The sequence below is a fragment of the Diadema setosum genome, chromosome 17, assembly GCF_964275005.1.
Source record: "Diadema setosum chromosome 17, eeDiaSeto1, whole genome shotgun sequence".
In the NCBI taxonomy this organism is placed as follows: domain Eukaryota; kingdom Metazoa; phylum Echinodermata; class Echinoidea; order Diadematoida; family Diadematidae; genus Diadema; species Diadema setosum.
Window position 1 is genome coordinate 25994003 of NC_092701.1, and position 25145 is coordinate 26019147.

General features: G+C 38.1%; 1 protein-coding gene across 1 annotated transcript in view; it reads right to left on the reverse strand.

Annotated features, from left to right (window-relative positions):
- LOC140240565 (complement factor H-like) overlaps positions 1–20685 on the reverse strand; it is a 55655-nt gene extending 34970 nt beyond the window's left edge. The window contains exons 1-4 of the mRNA XM_072320328.1: positions 20616–20685; positions 2870–3088; positions 1616–1762; positions 805–1002 (exon numbers count right to left, since the gene is read on the reverse strand). Of these exons, the coding sequence (XP_072176429.1) occupies positions 805–1002; positions 1616–1762; positions 2870–3088; positions 20616–20685 (634 nt within the window). The remainder of the gene's footprint in view (positions 1–804; positions 1003–1615; positions 1763–2869; positions 3089–20615) is intronic.
- Between the last annotated feature and the right edge of the window lie 4460 nt (positions 20686–25145).

Here is a 25145-nt window from a genome sequence, read left to right on the forward strand (position 1 = left end):
GTACATCACCATAGTAGAAGAAGATGAAGAAGCAGAAGAAGAAGAAGAAGAAGAACTAAATATTGTTTACACGGATTCATGTTTTTGCAGTGGTTGTTTCTATCACAAACTCACATTTAAGAACTATTTTAAAGCACTAATGCGGGGTTTTTGTTTCATCTGCAAATGGTAGATTATGCCTTTAAAAGATAAAGGTTGTTTCCCACAACTAGAGAGCTCGTGAGCAACTATCCAGACATAACAACGGTTAATGCATTGATGCGTAAAACTTGCACTTTGCTATGTCCTGAGGAAAAAAAACAACAACAACAACATCCATTCATATAAATGCAGTATTGAACCGGTATCTCAGTCGACATGAGCCTAGAATAAAAAAAAAATAACATCGATGATACACAAATAGATAATACCACGGTCATTATGATGATAATCAAAACGCTGAAAGCAGTCTAAATGAGGAAAATTATAAAAAATTATATGAATTATAACAATGACATCATACAATAACTGTTAACACCAGAATGGTAAAGATTATGTTGAAGAAGAGAAGTTGGAAATGAGAAAGCAAAGAAAGAAGAACGTACATAGTGAATGATAACAGGCGCAAGATTAGTGGTGGTAATGGTTAGAAGAGAAGAGGAGAAGGATGAGAGACAAAAAGAAAGCAAAACAAGAAAGTATGAATGATAACAATGGTGACAAGCAATGATATATGCAAAATTAGTAACGGTTATGATGAGAAATAAAAAGGAAAAGTATGAGAATGAAGAGGAATGCGAAATTGATGATAAAGGGGAAACCTACTCTGAGGTGCGCAGACGGTCTCTCTACCTGACCAAGTATGGCCAGCTAAACAGCGGCGGGTGAGACTGCCATCGAGATGCCGGTACTCTTCTGCGCACGAGACCGTTGCCACGGCATTGTATGGTCTTCCGGGTGGGTTATAGGTCACCACGATGTTCAGACTGGCCTCATCAAGCTCGGGGCAAAAGTTGTCGGCATCTGCATGAGGGGAAAATCGGATTATACCTCTCTGTTTCATGATATTGGCAAAGCCACCACGACATTGTGTTTGGCTATGTGCCGGTAATGCTTTTCAGGCAGAATTCCTAACACCCCATGATGAGTTAACTTTGGCCGGGGACTACTTTTTTCAATTATAGATAATCAACTTTCTTTTAAGAATTCGCCTATATTTGAAGAGCTTGCTTCCAAAAGGCGCTAAATCCATCAATTTTAATGCATTTAGAGCCTTTTGGAAGCAAGCTCTTCATTTGTGATTAAAGGTGACGTTTGTTTTTTAAGAGAATTATTTCCAATTCGTTTTTGGAAAAGAAAATCTGCTCTCGCTGTTGATCCACTAGGATGTGACTTAACCGTGGTAACAATAAATGTCAATTACCATCTAGAGGACAAGAATAAAAATGAAGGTAAGGATTTTCTTTTCAAGAATGATATCTAAAAGAAAAAAGTGACTTCCATGGATACACAAGTCTTGTCTTCTTACATGCTTGAAGGAACTTTTCGATGAAATAATTGACTTTCAAATCTTCTCCACCTCTCTGAGTGTTTTTTGATTACACACTACGGGGCTTACATCCATCTTACTTCTTACCAATGTCTACGCAGCTCCATCCACAAACACCATCGCATATGCAACTTTTGCCCCGCGGACACGCCCCTCGAGGTCTATTCGTACACGCCGTGGTGCAGGTCTGTCCCAAGTATCCAACGAAAAAATCGTCTCTTCGACACCTTCTGCCTATACGGGAGACGTAAAAAGAGAGAAAAATATAAGAAAAGAGGTAGGAGTGAGGAGAAAACGGACGGTATATTATTGAAGAGGTGTAATCGCGATCTTATATCATCAGAATAGAACAACATCAAGTGAGCAGATTCGTCTAAAAGTTGACTACAATTCAAAGTACAGCTGATTTAAAAGAGAACGACAGTCGCAAACGGCTGGGGTTATACTGCAGGGTTCACCTCAATAGATGTCCAACTTGATCGTGACTAATGTCATTAGTGAAAACATACCAGTAATCTATGAAAGTTAAGATTTCATAACTTTCCTATTTCTCGTCCGATTAGATTCAGTTGGAATTCGGCTGTTATCTTGGCTTTTCTTCGGTAGTAACAGAAACATAAGAGTGGAAGATCGCTATCTGGTTGTTTGTAATTCGATGATTTTCACATTGGCTGCTAAGTAGATGGTTTTATAGTGAAGAATTCGTTTCAGTGTCCTCTACTGTTTAAATTGAATTACTGAAAATGCACCGTTCTTAAACTCGAGACAAGGTGAACATTTCCATTGCGTTTTTCTTCACACTAACTATAACCTCATTCGACATTGGTGTTATAAATTTTAGGCCTATTTCGCAAAAAAAAAATGAATAAAGAAATAAAAAATGCTAACAACAAGGTAGAATATATAATATAAAGTCGATCAAGACTATAAAATGTGTAAGCGTATCTACATCAAAGCATATTTTCAATAAAAAGTGAAATATGAAGGAACCCCAAAAGCAAATTTAGGAGAAAAACACAAATCACATAAAGTCGCCGCTTATAACGTCTGCGCCATCAGTATGGTGTGACACGTTTGACTGGAAAAGTTTCATGGCCTAGAGAGGTCGATCGTTAAAAAAGACGGCTTGTACCAAGAACACAATATAAACAATGTTAGGTGTTACTTTAATTATGTGGCACATTCACGTTGCAATAGTGACACATCATTGGTCTTGAATATTTCTTTTCACTGCAGGGATACAGTTGAATATTCACGTTCAATTTTCCCGATGATATGTGATTTGCAAACAGAGAAACAATCCATAAACACAACTACATAGCTATGTATTGTTTGCTATACCTATGTGTCGGCAAGAGCCCAATCGACCGCTCCATGATCCATTCACGCACGTTCTCTGGGCCGAGGCGGGCGGGAAGACGGCGTACATGTCGTCGCACTGTGTCGTCGCTACAGTTCCCTCCTGATAAGTGTCCGGGTGCCCAGCTACAGCCGGTGGGTCATATGTGATGTCTGCGAAAGTTATCGCCTCAAGAGAGGTACAGTTCTCGGCTAGCACTCCTAAAGAAAAAGATTAACCGATAAAAAATGTCGATTGTTATGTTTTTGCGCGTCACGTTTCATTGCGTCTTTGAACCAAATTAGTGACTTCCATATAGGAATAACTTTCCAGACACTAAGAAGGGAAATAATGTACCCCGAGAAGGTAACTATGTAATTGTTATTTTGTAATTATGTTTCAATCACAAAGCATCACAATAGAGAGTCAAAAATAAAGTATTTTTTTTAATGAAGAGGTGAAATATTAAGAAAAGACGGCGATGCGATGTGTATGTCAAGTCAAGAACACAGTAGGAAAGGAAAAAGAGAATGTAGATTATAATTACACGAATAATGTCACGAAAATAATCTTTTGCCCTTTGGTATGGTTATCTGTTATTCTTACTGTCATAGATATTATCATTTTATATCATAATTATTGATATGGGTTCTTCTTCTTGTTTTAATACTACTATACACACAGAGAAATTACGGTTCTATTTAGCACCCTAAAGGGTTCATATCGTTGTAACACCAGCGGCTCCATTTAGGGTTCTATTTTTCACCCCAAAAAGGGGTGCTTATTTAGCACCCTATATTTAACAACTTTATATGGTGCATATTTGCACCCCTCCATTGAGTTCTTTTTCTGCACCCCATGGGGTGAACAAAAATTAAGGTGCGAATTTGCACCCTTTCTGGTTCATATCGTTGTAACACCAACGGCTCCATTCAGGGTTCTATTTTTCACCCCCAAAGAGGGTGCCCCTATATGAAGGTGCAAATATGCACCCCAAAAGGGGTGCTTATTTAGCACCCTATATTAAGGTGCAAATATGCACCCCCATACAGGGTTCCCCTCCTGCACCTTTATACCTGCACCCATTATGGTTCATATTGTTATTGTTGTAATTTTCCACCCTATGGGGTGATAAACTCACCACAATATAGGTTGCAATAAAATTTGCACCACTATATAGGGTTACCTTTCTTCACACCATATGGTGAAAATTATAATTTTTTTTTTAACCAAAATAATTATTACAGGCTGCCTCTACTGACTTCACAAACAATTACCGAAGGTAACACTCCAGATATGAAGCAAAATAGCATTCATGGATTTACACACAATTTCTCCGTCAATTAAATCCACAATCTTTCGAAAACTGAAATCAGAGACTGAAATTCAACAACAAATAGAACATAAACATGTTGAATACAGTGCATACTTACATAGGAATTACTAACATTTTAATACGTTTCGAGGAAGAGGGACAGTTTGACAGCGAAAATTTTGTTTCATGGTACAATGTATACTTCCAGTGAACATCAAATATACATTGTATTTCTGCAAATTTTAATACCAGATGCATATTTTGTCATGAAAAGGACAATGTAAATCGAAAATGTATATTATTTGGTCAGTAAATTAAATAAGAAAAGAAATATTTGTTCTTTCCAACAAATGATAACTTTTTCTTGTTTTAAAGGAAGTTACCACATTGACAGAAAGCAATGATTCTTTTTATAAGAAAATTATCCCTGAAACTTGTGATGAATAATAGTAAACTATGTGACAAATATCTTTCACATTGTCCTTCTACTTCTAAAATGGATCATAGATATTTACCTTGAATTTACCGGTGCATCTTACGGTAATCAAAAGCACCTTTACAGTATGACGCTCTTAGACATTAACAGCGATATGTCAGCTCTGATTTCTCTTACACAACAAGTTATTGCCAAAACAATGAAGGTTATGGCAACGTTCTGTCATAATATATTTGAAACTCACTACTTATACTGACATATTCCATCCGACACAAAGTTTGAGAGTTTGCAAATTTCCTCCATTACACAATTCCTATACTTAACATTTTGTTTTTCATGTGCAATTTACATTAGAATATGAAAAATGCGCATCTAACCCCGGTTGCCGTTTTATGTACACAGATAAAGATATGTCCCAGTTATAAATCTCGGGCAGAATAGCACATCTGAAAACACACTTTTCATTGCATCAAATTAACATAATTAAAAAATTCCACGGAAAATGTTACCTCAGAAAGAGAAATAAACAAACTGGACATAAAGAGGAAGGAATACGTCTTGTGAATCAAGGTTAAAAATATATTATTTTTTATTCATTTTTTTTTTCACGATAAAAACAGGAAACACATTGCGCTCAGTAGACCATAAATACAATTACACGATGTATGCAGTTTAGCTGCAACATTCAAAATATTGTAAAGAGCAGTCGATTTTGCACATTTATAAAGCAGGCATTGGTATTTGCACCATCAAAAGCATAATTACCAGGAGAAAAATGTGTTATTATTATCATTATTATCACTACTATTATTATCATTGTTGTTATTATTACTATTATCATCATTATTTACAGTGATTTATGATCATGCATGAGACATACCTCAAGTGCAGATGTTACATTCTCAAACCTCTCCCATTCATTCTAACATTTAATTTTCCCCAAACCTCCTACAAAAATATCACTTACACACCCTACTTAGAAGAATGCTTAAAATTATAAGCAGGGTTAGAGGGCAAGTCCACCTTCATAATAATGGACCTACATGTGATTTGAGTGAATGCAGCAATAAGGCAGTTCGGAGATAGCTCATATGCACATGGGTACAATGACCTTTCATTTTTCTCAATTGGTTAAGCACTTCACTCAAGTCAAAGTGACATAATGCAGCAGCTAGCCCAACATAGCCATTTATGGAACTCATATTCTAACAAATCACATAAAGTCGCCGCTTATAACGTCTGCGCTATCAGTATGGTGTGACACGTTTGACTGGAAATGTTTCGTGGCCTAGAGAGGTCGATCGTTAAAAAAAGACGGCTTGTACAAAGAACACAATGTAAACAACGCTAGGTGTTACTTTAATTATGTGGCACATACATGCTGCAATAGTGACACATCATTGGTCTTGAATATTTCTTTTCACTGCAGGGATACAGTTGAATATTCACGTTCAGTTTTCCCGATGATATGTGAATTGCAAACAGAGAAACAATCCATAAACACAACTACATAACTATGTATTCTTTGCTATACCTATGTGTCGGCAAGAGCCCAATCGACCGCTCCATGATCCATTCATACACGTTCTCTCGGCCGAGGCACTCGGGAAGACGGCGTACATGTCGTCGCACTGTGTCGTCGCTACAGTTCCCTCCTGATAAGTGTCCGGGTGACCAGCTACAGCCGGTGGGTCGTATGTGATGTCTGCGAAAGTTATCGCCTCAAGAGAGGTACAGTTTTCGGCTAGCACTCCTAAAGAAAGAGATTAAACGATACTCGGAAAGGATGTCGATTGTTATGTTTTTGCGCGTCACGTTTCATCGCGTCTTTGAACCAAATTAGTGACTTCTATATAGGAATAACTTTCCAGACACCAAGAAGGGAAATGATGTACCCCGAGAAGGTAACTATGTAATTGTTATTTTGTAATTATGTTTCAATCACAAAGCATCACAATAGAGAGTCAAAAATAAAGTTTTTTTATGAGGAGGTGAAATATTAAGAAAAGACGGCGATGCCATGTGTATGTTAAGTCGAGAACACAGTAGGAAAGGAAAAAGAGAATGTAGATTATGATTACACGAATAAAGTCATGAAAATAATCATTTGCCCTTTGGTATGGTTATCTGTTATTCTTACTGTCTTAGATAATTATTTTATATCATAATTATTGATATGGGTTCTTCTTCTTGTTTTAATACTACTATACTACTACTTCTACTACTACAAATAATAATTGTAATGATGAAAATGATAATTGTCATCGTAATCATCATCATCATTTACAATCAGGATGGTAATAACGATGTTGATGATACTACTGATATATCAGAATTTGACAATTCTAATTATTCTCTTATGCGTAATCGCCGATTTCCAAAAAGGTGCTATAAGTACCCAACCAGACTCGTCAGATACACATTTTTAAACCAGGGTAAAACCTAGAATGATAAAGTTGGTAAAACCATGGACCTACTTCCTTGTTATAACTGTCCGGAGGATGTACGGCGAGACACGAAAAGAAAAAAGAAAAACCTGCCGTTTACGAGACTAGAGTCTCATGCATTACGCCAAGTGATCTAGCACCTCCTCCTGCTGTTTAGTCAAATACATGAAGAAAAAAAAAAAGTTGTGAGGGGTTTCTCTTCCGCTCTTTTTTTATAATCTCTTATCTTTTTTTACTATAATTATGCTAATTCGACGAACCCTTTTCCCGATCATGTCGCAGAAGGGCGGTGAGTTGGCTCAGTCGGTAGCGCGTCTGCCTCACGAGCACGCGGCCCGGGTTTGAACCCGAGTCTGGACTGAGCAATGTTGTGTGTAATCATACCTTCCCCTCTAGTAAGAGGCAAAACATTCTGTCCCTCGGATAGGACATCAAATGGAGGTCCCGTGTATTAGAGAGTAACAACTCATGCACGTAAAAGATTCCGCTACATTCATTCATCGCAAAGAGCAGGGTGTTTGACCCGGTGAAGTGGTCAAACCTCACAACCAACTGGACCCCATAGAAGACCAGCTTAACGTATAGCTGAATATGTGCTATTCAGCCATTTTCTCAGATGGAAAAGGAATAAACAAACAAACAAACAAACAAAAGAAGACGCTGAGACGAGACAATCGGAAAGAGAAGCATCGGATGCAGTATTTTTTATTTCATTTCTTGACACTGTCATATTATTCTTGATCTCACCTAGGAGGTTCTCACGAGCACAGAGACCGAAATCTGTAAACACGCTGTCAAACTTCCGGGACGGTAGGTTCCGGAGCTGCCTCTTGAATTACGTATGGATTACATAGCTTTCATTTTCTGTTCCGGTACCCCTGGCTCATTACTTGCCCCCCCCCCCCCCCCCCCACGTTAATTTAAAAAAAAAAATGATTATGATCGAAGAGAGAATGGAGGAGACGTGATTGTATCCATGGACGTATTTCCTATCCAGGGTAGTAGTCCTGAAACCCAGAGGGTTTTGATCAAATGAACGAGGTATACATGGGCCTTAATATAGAGTTACCGGGCTTTAGTACAGAAGGCAGCCTACCATATGCAGATATGGACGTCTGTCGTGTTGCTTCTGGGGCATGTGTGCCCTGGACGTTTTTTAGGACCTGCCAAAGTGGCATAAAAATGGCCTTAGATCAAACATTCTAGGTTCCACATCAGACCAAGTGGAAATTCGAGAGGTCATCCCACTGAGGACCGAATGGACAAAGCCGGGGAAAAAAAAAAACTGCTGCAAAGGGGCCCGCCAGACGCTCCTAAGTGGGTCCCAAAATGGGCCTCAGTCAAACATATAGGAAATTCCAACTGAAACTGGTGCCAAAATTATTGAATTCGGACAAAATTTCTGCTGCAAAAGGTCGGCCAGACGGCCCTTAGTGGTGGCGTGGAGGACCATTATCATCTGGTAGAAAAAAAAAATAGGCAAGACTAAATATTTAAAGACTCCACATAAAACCAGGTGGAAATGAGCGAGTTTCTTGAATATATTACAGAATTATAGCCCCTTCCAGACAAATTTCCACTGCAAAGGGCTCGGCAGACATTCCTACGGAGGACCCCAAGGTGGGTCTCGATCAAACATAGGAGGTACCAACTGAAACGGGTGAAAATTATTGATTTCTATCAGCGGAGTAGGAAATGGCTCCTGCCGGACAAAATTGCTGCTGCAAAGGGGCTCGCCAGACGCTCCTAAGTGGGCCCCAAAACGGACCTCGATTAAACATATAGGACGTACCAACTGAAACTGGTGCCAAATTATGGAATTCAGACAAAATATCTGCTGCGAAAGACCCTTTATGGCGTCCCCGGACGACCCTTATCATAGAAAAAAGGCAAGACTAAAGTAATAACCACACACACACAAAAAAAAAAAAAAAAAAAAAAAAAAACGAGATATGAAACTCGTCACACTGAAGACGAGTTAGGTGATACGCTTGGGGTCATCAGATGTCGGTCATCCGTGATCGACAAAGAAAAGAATGTAATACAGCACCTTGAAGTTCTAATGAGATACTTAGTTGAACTTTTTTGGGCCTACATTATTCAGATCACATTTGTTTTTCTGTCACACAAACTAAGTGGAAATTCTGTGCGTGTGCGACTAAGTCGATTTACGGACTTTTTGAGTACTTACAGTGCATAAACTTAGACCCTGTTTACGGTGCGGGGCTGGGCCGAGCCGCGGCCGAGCTGCAATCAAGGACAACCTCAATTGCGAGGCCGAGCCCCGCAATTTAGTCCGTTTACACTGCCGGGCTCGGCCGCGCTTTTGATTCGAACCTTTCATTATTTTGTCGTAGTGGCGCTCTACCCTTTTAAACAAACGCAATTTGGTATTGTCTGGTTTTCAGATCCTTTGCCAACTGAATTCCGTGGCGACGAAGTCGCCGTTCGGGCAAAGGCCTTTGTCGAAGGAGAAAATCCTTTGCAGGACAAAACCACCTTAAACTATACTAGTTTTCGACGTTGAAGTGGTTAATATCCTGAATAGCGAAATAGTACAGGAGAGGGTTTGGAAGCCAGACTAAAATTGGCCGCGCATTTAGCCCAGTTTGCGCTTACACTGAGAAAAAGGCCGGGCGCGACCGCGGCTCGGCCGCGGCCGAGACCACCTCCAGAGCGTGGCCTAATGCGAGGCCAATTTTGGCCCCGCATTTGGCCTTTTGCGCGTTTACACCGAACGCGGCCGAGCCTCGCACTGTAAACGGGGTCCAAGTGATCCTCGGCACGTACAAATAAAACATGACAATTAAGTGTTTATAACCATCCTGGCTTTAACAGTGGCCTTTTAAAACATGACCTTTGACCATTATTTACATAACCAATATGACTCCCTCTAATCTTGCTATCACAATGATCAGTTCAGAGAGCTCTTACAGCTATATTTATACAAGCCTGTGAGATTTACCAGCAGTAAAACCAATGAAGCCTCCGATACAAAACAGGGGATATAGAGCAAGTGAGTCTGTTTACATGAGAATGTGATTTATCCTGGACGAAAGTGATACCTCAATTAAAGAGAAAAGGGCAAAAGAAAAACGGGCCAAACGTACGGCTCTAGCGAAAGAGACATCACCTTTAACCATGTAACTATAGGTCTCCTCCAACTAAGAGTACACTTTGAACGTAAGCTTATACGTGAATGATAATTTATGACGATCTCACGTGATCGACACACATTCAAAGGGGACAGTTAGAAGTGGAAGGAGTGCTTAATCGTGTCATTAATTCCTAATCAATGACACCACTACTATAGGCATATCATAATTTCTCATCTAAAATCAATGGCCTATAGGGCTCATGCACCATTACTTGTATCGTGCATAAACTTTGTTTTTTAAGCTTTGAGTGAAACGTGTCATAACATAATTCTGTAATTCCATCAGCAGTGATTGATATAATAAAGAAGAAAGATATATCACCGTATTGAACGCTTAGAACCTAACGGGGGGGGGGGGGTATTATAGCATGATACTCGGTTCTTTACTGCCCAGATGCCAACAACACCCATCACCCACGGCTACGCATAGAGAAACAGCCATGGCGAAAATAAAACTTTGCTTTCTCGTAGGCAGAATGACACAACCCCGTCAAACACACTTTTATTGGCAGGGATGGGCATGAAAAAGTTTATTACTAATACTAAACAGCGTATGCATTCCATTCATGTGGCGCGAGATACCTCTATAGCAACATAAAGCCTGTCTTCAACTCCGTTGGTCGAACAATGACAACCTGAAATTTCAAAGAGATGAGCGAGACGCTATATACACCTGGCCTAGAGTTAATTTATTCAGTTCTCATTCCTACTTCAAGTTGGGTTATGCTATTGTAATCATTCCCATCTGCAGTATAACAAAACCAAAGTGAGGGAAAAGGGGAGAGAAAAACGAGAGGTGGCAAAAGGAAAACTGCATGCACAACTGCAATCCATGTCATTGCGTGTGACAGGTGAAGCAAATGTATTAGTTGTTATAGCAGTGGTTTATGAGCATAAACTGGCAAATAGACGGACAATGTCAAATATAAAAACCATCAATTTAATGTCAGAGAAGATGGTAAACAAGATGCATTGAAACTGTAACTAAATCGCTGCTCTTCTACTCGATCACGGAACGTCTAACTTTATATTCGACAAAAAACAAATGTTAGGGGAAAGAAACAGATTTAGATATAACATTCTTAAATTAAAGACAAGAAAAAGAAAATGTCCACGTCAGGATTAAAAAAAAAAAAACGCCGCACGAACATGCATTATATTCTAGATGGGAATACGGTCTTGATGCAAAGGTCCAATGATTGTCTCATTACTTTAAAAGCAATCTATGGTTCCCTTACCATCACCAGTACCACACCACAATGACGTCTCTAAAATCAATGGTAGCACATTTATCATTGCATCATGCATTAACTCCCTTTTCCTAAACTACCAGTGGAACGTGTCATATTATATTGCGTATTTCGATCAGTAGTGATTGACTTTAAAGAAGAAAGATGATGCAAAAAATTGAACGCTTACCACATTGCTTATAGGGCTATTCCAGTTTGGTACTGATCTGTTCTATTCTCCCAGATGCCAGCAACATATATCACCTATGGCTAACTAGTGAAACAGCCATGACGGAAATAAACGACAGAGAACCCCGTCATAATCACTACACTTGGAAAGGTGTTGCCCGAAATTCCTCATTATGAAGCAATATCAAGTCACTTCCTTTCCTGCCTGTCTTTAACTCCGTTATTTGGTCAAACAATAACCTGGAATTCCAAAGAGATAAGCGAGACGCCATGCACCTGGACTAGAGCTAATTAATTCAGTTCCCATTCATGTTAGTTATGTAAACGTACACGTTCCTAAATATCCTGCTACAGTATAACAACAACAAATGAAGAGAAAAGGAAAGAGAAAACGAATGGTGGCAAGCGGGACACTGTAACAAGGGGCAATTTACAACATTAAGTGTGACAAAATTAATGAAGCAAACCCAATCTCCAAACTCCAATACAAAGCAAGGGAAATAGAGCAGCCGTGTTCACGGGTTACGTACACTTGATAAAATAATACGATAAATGACATCGGAGTAAAGCTGAACTGCCGAAAAAAAAAGAGAAAAAAAGAAAGAACGGATAAAAGTCCTGCGGGAGTCGAATCTCTCGCCTTCCGGTATGGCGTTATGAAGAACCAGCGCGCTAACCGATTATGCCACATGGCTGTCCTGAAGATCGAGTGCGAAACTTAAATCTAAATACTATTGTGACAGTGTCGACTTGTGATGGCGCTATTCAACTTCTCACAAGTGGCGGCGTGGATTCGATCAATATACAGTTGCAAAGAAAAATTGGGAATCGTTCCGTACAGATTGCATTCTCATTTTCAGTTTTAAATTGCAAAATTGTCAACCTGATGAGGAGATTTGAAAACATAAAATGCATGATTACTAAAGCTTATTGTCTCAGCTACAAAATATTTATGTTTCAGAGGAAATGGAGCAAAATCAGATGAGGTAAAGGTGCTTAAACGTTGTCAAGTCAATGCATGGTTTTAAAAAAAATCACCTCCCATAGACATAACACGTAAACTTGTCTGATTTTGAGTCTTTACCTTTAATCACAATTTCTAGTGTGATGACGTCATCATATTTCAAAACCATCACATGGACTTAAAAGACAAATGTTCAAACTGCAACATATCTGAATTTGGGATAATATTGAGCTTAAACAACAGAGATACGAGCAAATGAATGTCAGAAACAGTACCTCAAAAAAATCAATTCCACTTTTTTCATCTAAAATGACGATATGATGACGTCATCGCGTTTTCCTGGCAATATTGATACCAGGAATGTTATTTACAATTCATATACTTTTGTAATATGCAATAGAAATATAGGGTCAACGGACGATTTAAAGAGCTATGGCGAAATAAACAAAGACATGTTTTTTCACTATATTTGCAGAAAGACGCGCACGTGGAATTTCAACTTTGACGCCAGTGCATTCCTTTGTTATAGGTCGAAATCGATCGGAAATCAATGGATATTGTTACTCAAAGTATCAGGAATCCAAATCAGTCAAAAAGAATTGCATTTTCATGTTGCTTACGGGCTCTGCGCGCGAAATTGCGCGGACGGACGCGCACGCGAGAAAATGTTTGAAACGCTTAAAATTGTCTGAAACTTCGAGATTTCCCATTGGGAAGTCGTTTTGAGCCTTTTAAAATTTTGACGCGCGCTTACGCGCGCGTGATGATGACCTGTGTAACTAGCGTTAAAAAGTAAGATAGAGCGTGACCTGAACTTCATGTCCACCGAAAATGATACAGAAATGGCATCTAGTTATGAAGTTATGATCGATCATGTGACAAGGTCCGAAAATCACAAAATGGCGCCTAGATGACGTCATAGATATCTTACTGTCATGAAAACCTTATTGTGGCTAGATTTTGTCATGAGACATGTTGACTGAAAATGTCATGTTATTTCGTAATGTCATTCTTGAGATATTGACGACACAAAATTGTCCAGAAAGAAAGAAGAATAAAAAAAAATAAAGAGAGATTTTGACAATCACAATAGGTGATACGCTGATAGCGTATCACCTAACAAGTGAAAATGAGTAAGTTTCTTGAATACATCACAGAATAGCCCCTTCTGTATTGCATTAGAAAAACTTGCTTGTTTCCAGTCGGTTTTATGTGGTACTTTGAATATTTCATCTGCCTAATTCTACGATTAAGGTCCTCTTAGCCACTATTCAGGACCTTTCAGGACCCTTTACAGCAGAAACTTTGTCTGGCAGAAGCCATTCCTTACTCTGTATAATTAACTCAAAAATTTGACATCAGTTTTAGTCGGTACCTCCTATGTTTTATCGAAGACCGTTTGGGGGTCCCTTTATAGAACAGTCTGGTGGGTCCTTTGCCGCAGAAATTTTGTCCGGCAGTGGCCATTCGGTACTCAGTGGGGTGCCCTCTTGAATTTCTACTTGGTCTGATGTGGTACCTAGGATGATTGATCTAAGGCTATTTCGGGGGCACTTGGGCAGGCCCTGGGGCCCACATGCAGCATAAGCAACACAGCAGACGTCCATATCTCGATATGTTTGGTGTCCTCTGTAAGTCCCATTACTCAGATATTGGTACCTCGTTCGTTTGATCAAAACCGTCTTGTCTGCCGGACTATAGCCTCTTCAATGTTGGCTCTGCTTGTCCAGATTTCACTGTCATTAAAATTGCGTACTCACCGTTATCATCTGAAAAATCATAATCATTCTTGAGTTATTGTAATGATTTTACGAGGATATTCCAGTAGCTGTATTACGGAAACATTATATTGTTATAATGTTATAAACTTTATATTGGTATAGAGAAGCAAAAGAGAGAGTTGTGACGTGATAGCCTCATACAAATTTTAGTCTTGATCAATGTCAATACGTCATGGAAACTCCATATTTCATAATTTCAAAACTTTTTTGAGTGTCAATGCAACTTTATTCCCTTTTGTTTTACTCTTGTGTCTGGATGTCATCTTGCAAATAGAGTTTATCATTCAAATGTGCAAATTGCAGTAGTTTGCACGTCTTCGAGTTGAGTGTTATTTGATTTACTATATTCGTTTGCGATGAATAATCATGTAATGAAAATTCTGTAATCTTTTCGATTTTAGAAAGTTTTGATTAACGCTTTAATGCAGCATAGTATACTTGCACAGACATGCATCGCATAATATTAGCGGAGACATGCACACGACAGCCACAAGCCGTGTATATGTGATTATGTGTGATGATTATGATATCCACGCTATTTCATGACCTGTAATTGCAATTATATCCATTCAGAATAATACAACTGATTTCACAAAATCACTTTGAATGTGCTAACAATAAATACGGAACAATTATGATTTTTGTTAGTCAACTTATTGCATATGAACAGTGAAAAATGTTTTACATAAGTTTCATATATGAAAATGGCCGCCAGCTGCGAGTAACACGTCACCTTATCACCTCTCCCGAATCTCATTTGGATATCTATCTTTGGATACTGATATTGACACCTCCTGCTATATCAACTTATCATAATGAGTACCCAGACAAGGAAGGTGCTGCCAAGGAAGGCAAAGCACGATAGGAAGAGTGATTTTGGGGTGGAAAACCGTGGCGCCACTCTTCCTTCTCCAAAGAACTCTACGCCGCTATCAAGAAGACGGGCCTCCACAACTAAGCCCGCCAGCCCACCCCGGGTAAGCAACCATCCCGAGACCACTGCAGCAGCAGCGGCAGCACCCTTGGCATCCGATACCATTGACGTGCCCGACATATCAAGAGATTTGCATGACAAAGGAGCTGACGTAATTTCACCTGAAGGAATTGCCAGCTACTTCCACGAAGCAACAAAGAACTTCGAGCGGATGATAAAGAAAGCTGTAGAATCCTTAATAGAGAACATCAAACAGGTGGAGACACATCTGGGACAGGCGATCGAGTTTGAGAGCAGGAGAGTGACGGAGGTGCAGACCAGGAATCAACAGCTAGAGAAAAGAATGGGCGAGCTGGAAGAGGAGGTTGGTGCCCTGCGATTGGAAGTGGAGAAGCACAACTCGGCAATCAACAAGAGCGAAAGGTTCTCACGGCGCAACAACATCCGCATCGTGGGTATTCCCGAGTCCACCACCGGCGACGAGGATTGCCCAGCTCTCGTCGAGAAAATCGCGAAGGAGAAGTTTGGGATTAACATCAAGGTAGAACGAGCGCACCGTGATGGAAAAGCAACCAAGGATCGGCCCAGGCACATCCTCTTCAAAACCCTGTCGTACCGTGAGAAAGTCGACATCATGAAGAATCAGCGCCTGAAGCTCGCAAAGGAAGCGTACTTCATGACAGATGACCTCACTGCTGACGATCTGACTGAGAAGAGGAAGTGGTCCGCAGCCGTTCAGGAGCTGTACAAGAACGGCGTGAAGCTTCGCTTCTTTGCTGGGAAATGGAGGAACCAAACAGGAGTCCCGCACAACTTCCTCTCCTCCTGTTAGATCACTTCGGTATGACTTCTGTATTCCTTCTCAATAACTCATTCATTATGTCATAATCATGTTCTTTATGTCTACTTCTATCTTTCCCCGATTATCCACCTCTCTGCCTTCCTTTCTCTGTCAATCTCTAAGTCTATACCGCGATTATGTACATATTATGAGTTTATAGTTAAATTTATATCAAATATCACATTGTGTATGATGAAATTGTGTATATAGAATATTTCCAAAGATACAATCTGACTTCTGATGTATATTGTCTGCAGGGAGAGTTGATATAGCAACGATCTATGTTGTGAGATCTCAATTGTCCGATGCGGCTACTACTCACGAGAGTAATTTGTAAATAATCTATTCTCTGTATGACTTGCTATATTCTTTCCATCTCTTCTTGTCTGCTTTCATCAATTCTTATGCAAATGTTCACGAACATGTCATGGTCCATGTGTTGTTCTTGTTTTAAATATGGATGAAATTAATTCATATTCACATAAAAATGTCCAATGTCGGTATTATTTACCTGACGAGTTCAATTCAGAATTTATTAATAATGAGCATTCTTTCAGTTTATTACATGTCAATGCCCGCAGCCTGTTAAGAAATTATGAAAATATGCAATTATTATTGTCTACGATAAATATGAAATTTTCCGTTATTGGTATCACCGAAACATGGCTTAACGACAAATCTCCCCCTTTATATAACATTGATGGATATTCTGTTGTCCGTTCTGATAGAAAATGCGGACGAGGAGGCGGAGTCGCCCTGTTCCTATCACACACGTTATCGTGTAAAGAACGGCCTGATTTGATGTACAATGGAAATGAATTTGATTGCACATGTGTGGAAATTAATATGTATAATAGAAAAAACATAATACTTTGTGTAATATACAGGCCCCCTCATACAGATAGTAATTCATTTTTGGATAATTTTGATGTCTTATTAGAGCTGATTAATCAAGAAAACAAAGATGTATATATTATGGGTGATTTCAACATTGATCTCTCGAGAGAAGAACATATTCTTAGAAATAAATTTTGCAATATTTTGCAAGCAAATTTTTGTAATATTACAATTGATAAGCCCTCGAGAATTACGGTCAACTCATCAACGTTGATCGATAATATTTTTACGAATATTGACACAGACTATTCGAAATCTGGTCTTTTGTATAGTGATATTTCTGACCATTTACCTATATTTTTCATTTGTGGCGACACACAGAATTCTTATGTTAAGCAAAAACAACGTAAGAAAAAGCGGAAATTCACACTAGAAAATATATCATTACTGAACGATGATTTAATTACGGAAACGTGGGATGATGTATTGCTTTCTGCAGACCCAAACAGTGCTTATGACACCTTCTGGAATACATTCCTTTCTTATTTTGACAAACATATCCCCACAATTGAAAAGAAAAAAAATCAAAAATCCGTGGATAACAAAGGGAATTTTTCGTTCCATTAAGAAAAGAAATGCTTTATATAAAAGTAGTTTACGGTATCCTGATAAAGATAATGTTAATCGATATAAATTATATAGAAATAAACTTACACAGATTATTAGGCTCTCCCGCAGAATGTATTATACGGAAGCTTTTGTAAATGCTACTGGAAATATGTCAGCCACCTGGAAGGTTATTAATGACGTCATTGGTAAGCAAAAGAAGGTGTCAACATCTCAAATTACGAATAATGGACAAACGTTTTGTAATCCTAAAGATGTAGCATGTTGTTTTAATGAGTACTTTGTTAATGTAGGTCCTAGTCAGGCTTCTAAGATTGATCATACACAGACAGATTTCTCGCAGTACTTGGGCACGTCAAACGATAATTCATTATTTTTCAAACCAACAGATTTTAGTGAGATCCTTGATATTGTGCATTCCCTAAAATCAAGTCATACATGTGGTCATGATGAAATGAGCACGTCTCTTTTAAAACAAATTGTTGGGAGTATACTGACACCTTTAGTACATATTTGTAATTTGTCGTTGTCAACTGGTGTATTTCCGAACGCATGTAAAATTGCAAAAGTTATTCCAATATACAAAAAAAGATGACTCTTCTTTTGTTTCGAATTACCGACCTATCTCTATTCTTCCTAGTCTTTCTAAAGTCATAGAAAGACTCGTTTATAACAGACTGTATGATTTTTTGTTACAAAATGATGTACTGAACCAAGACCAATATGGTTTCAGGAAATTTCATTCTACTGATATGGCACTCGCCCAGTTGTATGACAGAGTGTCGACTGCCTTAGCTGAACAAAAACATGTTATTGGTGTGTTCATGGACCTAAGCAAGGCATTCGACACTCTTGACCACACTATCCTTTTACGCAAATTACATTGTTATGGAGTTCGTGGCATTCCACTGGAATGGTTTGATGATTACTTATCGAATAGACAGCAATATGTATACTATGAATCGGTAAATTCTGAAGTTTTACCTATACATTGTGGCGTCCCACAAGGATCCATATTGGGACCACTACTATTTCTAGTGTATATAAATGATATCACAAATTCTTCTAAGTTACTGCAATATATTCTGTTCGCTGATGACACCAATGTATTTTGTTCCAATTCTGATTTTCAGTCGCTTTTAAGAACTCTTAATACTGAATTGCCGAAATTATCTACATGGTTTAAGAGCAATAGATTGTCACTCAACTTAAAAAAGACAAATTTTATTCATTTTCACAATAAGAAGCATAAAAATGAAATGCACCATTTGAATATTATGGTGGATGGTATATTATTGGAACAAAAAGAAAGTGTCAAATTCCTTGGAATATATATCAATGAAAATTTGAAATGGAATGCTCATGTGCAATATATCTCAGATAAAGTGTCTCGTAACGTTGGTATACTCTGTAAGCTTAAGTATTATGTCCCAAAGAATATTTTATTTATGCTTTATAATTCCTTGATATTATCGAACATCTCATATTGTAACATTGTTTGGGCAACTGCGAAAAGTCACATTGACAGTATATTGCTTCTGCAAAAGAAAGCTATACGTATATGCACCAATTCAGGTTATCGGGACCATTCAGATCCTTTGTTCGTAGAATTAAAAACACTAAAGGTAAATGATATTAATTTTTTGCAAAATTCACTTTTTATGTTTCGTTTGTATAACGGTCAGTTGCCATCTTCTTTTTTCTCATTATTTCATTTAAACAAGGATATACATTCTTATCCCACAAGGCAATCTGATAAATTTCATCTACAAAATTCTAAAACGGTGATGGCTCTGAAATCTATCAGACACACTGGACCTGATATTTGGAACTCTCTTCCTTCAGAAATTCGAACTTTAAAGTCTATGTATTCTTTCAAGAAAGCTGTAAAGACAATGCTGCTCTCTGGATATCAGTGATCTTATAATGTCATTGCAATTGTATTGTATATGAAATTCCCTCGTGGAATTATCGTTGTTCTGAATTTATTGCGTAATGTTATGTAACCGACCATGACCTGTAACTGTTCACCTGTACCTCGGTGAGAAAATACTTTGCCATGCTTTGCTCTTCAGAGATCCAGGTGTTCTAACTTTGTGTAATAGTGAAAGCAGACAGACCTCTCCTCTCTCCTTTCTCCTATCCCTATCTCTATACAAGTCATCCCTTCCCTATTTTCCTATATGTTATGTATTATGTACGAGGGCTGCATGCAAATCAAGCAATGCTTAAGCTGTAGCCCTTCTGCGTTATTCATTGCATCACTGTTCTGTTGGACATTTATGTACAGGCAATGAAGAAATGTATTGCTGTATATTCTGAAGGTAATGAAAAAACTCATTTTGTCAGCAATTAGTGTTCATGTATATCCATTTATATGTATGGTACCATTAATGTATATGATATATGTTTATGTATCTGCATGAGCAATGATATAATGCAGGAACCAATAAAATCAAATCAAATCAAATCAAATCAAATCAAATCATATTAAATTATCATAATAAGTAGTAGCTAGGTAATAACATATCTAATCAAATAACTTTACTGAATCTTTTACCTGAAAACACAGAGAAAAAGACCTCCCCCCCCCCCGCACGCACACACTCACATAAATATCCTAACTCTGAATCCTACTCATGCATTTTCACTCTGGCATCGGACATCCCTCCCAACTCCCTTACTTCCTGCATGATTCCAGACATTCTCTGCCCCCCCCCCCCCGTACATGCACGATACGATATGTTTTTCAACACACACATACACGCACACGCACGCACACACACACACACACGCACACGGGCGTGCACATACGTACGCACCAACCCAAACATGCAAATACATAATATACACTCGGGCACTTCTCACGGGAAGCTTCTCAAGAACAATTTCGGTAAGATTTACAATTCCAGTCTGGTTAAAAGTGCTGCATTAATACTCTGGACAATGCCTTTAGAAATAAGTAATGAGCAAAGGCAAGGGTGTAGGTACCTGACAAGCAGCACAGCCAAATGCATAATTGTAGGGCAGTAAATACCGGCGACCGCTGATTGCCCTCCATATTAACGGGATCTACGAAGCGTGCAGTCTTCAATGGTCAATTTTGGATGTGTTCAGTGCACAATGCAGCGTTATGAAACTCGATACCAAAGACACCATGTATTGCAACTCATGCAGTGATAATTGCCATCCCGAGTTCAGCCTTCCAGCTTCGGCAAATCGCACACGGTCTCTGATTGGATGATCCACTCTGATTTGGCAGACCTGCTGACGGCATGTACATCATTGATTGGCTGATCTCGCCCCAACTTGATAGCCAATCAGCTGTAGACAAGGCCGTCGATCGTACAGATCATCTCGATTTCTCTACCAATGGAGACTGACACAGGCTGCCGAGGATATGCATTTTTTCCATCCCCCCTCCCGTTGTTCAAGACTTCGTCATTCCAAGAAAACAAAAATTGGGAAGAAATGAAATACAGACTGTGTAAAATTACATATTTTGCTTCCTGAAATCATGAAACGTTAGAAAGTTTTTCCTACAAATTGTTTTCTTTTTTAGTCGTTGCCAAAAATTTGTCGTGGGTATTAAGATTAAAGGTCAAAAGGTAGGGCGCTTTATATTTTAGGAAAAAGAATATTTAATATGTCCCCGCATAAGTGTTTCAAGAATTGTTCTGAATGATCTTTGCTATCATTTGGCAATTTTTGAAGAAGATGAGGATAAATCAGGTATTTTAGTTTGCACTTACCATCACGCAAGACGTATTATTTCCCTCAATGACCATCTCGATAAACCTCCCTCAACTGCTTTGAAGAACTGCAGCTAAGATCTAAAAAGAAACATTATACGCCATTACTTATTGGGATTTTTTTTTTTTATTCTGCATTTTTCTCTGCTACACTAAAACTGCGGTTTACTTATCAAACATTCATGAAATCTTTGGTTGTTGTGTAATTTGTGAATTCAGTAAAAGATGAAATTAGTGAATGGAACATTTCATCTTTCACCTCATGAAATATTCTGTCCATCGCACTCATAAATATTTACAATATGAATATAATGTATATGATATATGTATGTATGTATGTATATATATATATATATATATATATATATATATATATATATATAGTTATGAAGGGGAGGAAATGATGGTGGCAACTCAACAACACGACACACATGATTATCTTCAATGACACCAAACAGATCAGCACCAAACTTTCTTGGAGTAACAGCAACTGAACTTTATTACTCCCCTCAGGCGCCGTATCAAGTCGGTCCGAAAGGTCTCGAAACTTCCCCTGCCTCACGTTGGCTGAACACGTTACACTAATTTACATAAATACATTTACATACTCATAAAAATATGACGTTTAAAAACAGGTAAGATATAGCGTTGTGATAAAGGGAGACAGGGAAGGAGGGAGAAACAGACAGAAAAAAAAAGGAATAATGAAAAACGCGGTGAAGCATCAATTTGAAGATAATATTATGATGTTGAAGTATATACCAGTAGAATATAGGTTTGCCAAATTTGGATTTCACGATATCCGGGTCAGAGACCACATCTATAGGACGGGTACAAAAACAGGAAGATACTTAATGGTAACATGACGCCTGCTTCCGGCTTTTCTCTGGCAAAGTGTTGTTGTCGTAGCTTCTACTTCTGTATTCACTCCAGGAACTCGGGACTCAAGAGGGAAACCCCCATTGCTGTTCATGGAACCCGCTTCGGAAATTGGGTGCCCATATTTTGTTCCGATGATCATCAGATATGTGTTTTATTAGTTTGACGGATATTAGTTTGATAGTGCAGGGTCCCTAAAAGTACCTTGCTGTATTTTCCATCTGTCGTTTAAGTTTAGTTTAGTATAGTTTAGTACATTCTTTCATTCCGTTTCAATATGATATATAACAGAACATAACGAAATGTCATGAATAATTATATGAATTATTAATTTGGATCAATAGATGCAATACGCAATAGAGTATAATCGTATGAAGGAAAACATTTGAAGAGGAAAAATACAAAGCAATGTAACAGTGACGGTACAGATTACGAGAGCAAACAATTCTAATGAAATTTTGTGAGAGAAAGAATATATTTCATATTATACATTTTCTTGAGAGATCATGAGTCTTTACTTTGTATATTATCCGCACACTGGTGTAATGCAGACATCCCACTACCCAACCAATGCCTCATAATGTAATCATTGCTACAACAAATATACCTGATCCGAAAGTAGACACAATTTCGAAGTTGTTTCAATCATTATACTCTGCATCCAAATATATCATATCTGACGCAGATAGCACTAAATCGGTTTATGTTTGACTCCAATTACAATATGTACTTCATGTTTAAAATGACGGCAAAGTAAATTACTATTCTTCGGAAGTTATGATTATGGGATTTGAATGTATTTATCTGCATTTGTATAATATACAATCTGCTGATTATGCAATCTTATTGTTCTCTCAGTATCAACACTTGAGAAACAGCGAATCGCTCGAAAAATTGTGTGCCGAAATAACCTGTTGGTGAATAATGTTTTAGTTCTGTTTTTGATGATATTATCACGCCAACACGAGGACAACTTACTCAATGTATATATAATATTATACTATAATATAATATAATATATATTAATATAATATTATATGTATATATATATATATATATATATATATATATATATATATATGTGTATATTATGTATATATATATATATATATATACATATATATGATATATATATATATATATATATATGTTAACAATTTGAAGCCTTGAAGACAACAAACTATTTAGAAGTTGTATGGCAAGATTCGAAAAAAGTCATATCCGCCGTTTACGAGATCCGACTCTTGTGCACTATACCACATGGATACTATCGCCTGGTATCAAGTCGTCTGACACGCCTCTCCCCTGCTATTTAGGCAAACTAAAAGCAAAAATAAACTAGAAATATCGCTATGACGACTGGTATGCCTCCGCCATACTGCATGGTTCTCCTGATAGTTTTATAGGTCATCTTGACATCGTGTGATGACAGTTTCACATAATTGGCAAAATGTCAAAATGGCATGTTTGGTAGAAATTTGTTGAATATTCACTTTCCTTGAACTAGGTTTAATCGGAAGAATGGCCATCAGCAGGTATCTGGGGATTTGAGGTTTTTTACTTGACTTTTGATCCTTCTATAAGTTTATACACTAAGTAATTTTCAAGGTATGGAGAAAAAGTGTGATTTCAGCATTAAATAGTAAAATTTTGGCATTTTAACGAAGCGTTTGACCCTTGACCTTTTATCCTATGACATCAAAATTTCAAAAAGAATCACTCAGACAGTTTCGTGAAGTTTCATGAAGATACCTAAAGCCACTTGTGAGATATGTCCGAAGGAGTGAAATTAAGCACTTTCACTTGACCTTTGACCTTTTGACAAAAAAAAAACCTTTCTCAGAGAATCATCATTGGGTAATTCATGTATTCACCAAGTTTCAAGAAAAGCCCAGCATGCATTGCATAGATAGGAAATAGTGAAATTTTGAGGAGTTGCCCTTGTCCTTTGACCCCTGACCTTTGACCCATAACCCCCAAATTCCCTTTATAGGTTTACTAATTTCCATGAAGATACCTTGAAACATTTACGAGATGTGGAGAAAAGAATGAAATTTCAACTCTTTTACCTGACCTTTGACCTTAAACCTCTGTCCTCATGACCTGAAACTCTTTCTCTCTAGAGAATCTCTTTTAGGTAGTACAGGTATACACTGCGTATCGAGAGATTCACTGCATATCCATGGGGGAAATACTGAAATTTTGAGAATTTGACCTTGACCTTTGACCTTAAGCATGTGCACCAAAAAGTTGGTAGGCTCAACATTGCCCACTCATACATATACATGCCAGGTTTCATTAGGATACCTGAAACGGTTTTTTTTTTAGTTACGCTTTCCACAAAATTATTACGGACGGAAGCACAGAAGGATGGACGGACGGAAAACCCGAAAACACAATGCCTCCGAAGACGAATGGCAATTAGGCATCTAGTGTGACGTCGGTTGAGCAGTCTTCTTTTTGTTTGGTTGTTTGGTTGTTGTTGTTGTTGTTTTTTTTTTGACATCTTATTTTATGCTATAGCTAAATAGAACATTTTCTTCATGATGTAAAGAGGAGATGTTGAGACACGATAATTAAAAAGAGAATTACAAGCAATGTTCTTGATTTCATTTCCTGACTACGACATACTTGTGGTCTAACGAACACACACACACACACGCACACACACACACACACACACACACACACACAAATTGTACACACTCTGTCAAACTTCCGCAGGTTCCGTATCTGCTCCGGCCATGGATTGCATCATCAGGATCACAGAGCTTAAAGGTACTGTTTACAATTGGGAGCAGTGATAAAAAAAAATCGAGATATCACATTTGATGCATAATATTAGTGTAGGTCAGCTGTATCACAAAACATCCTACCATATACAAATTGT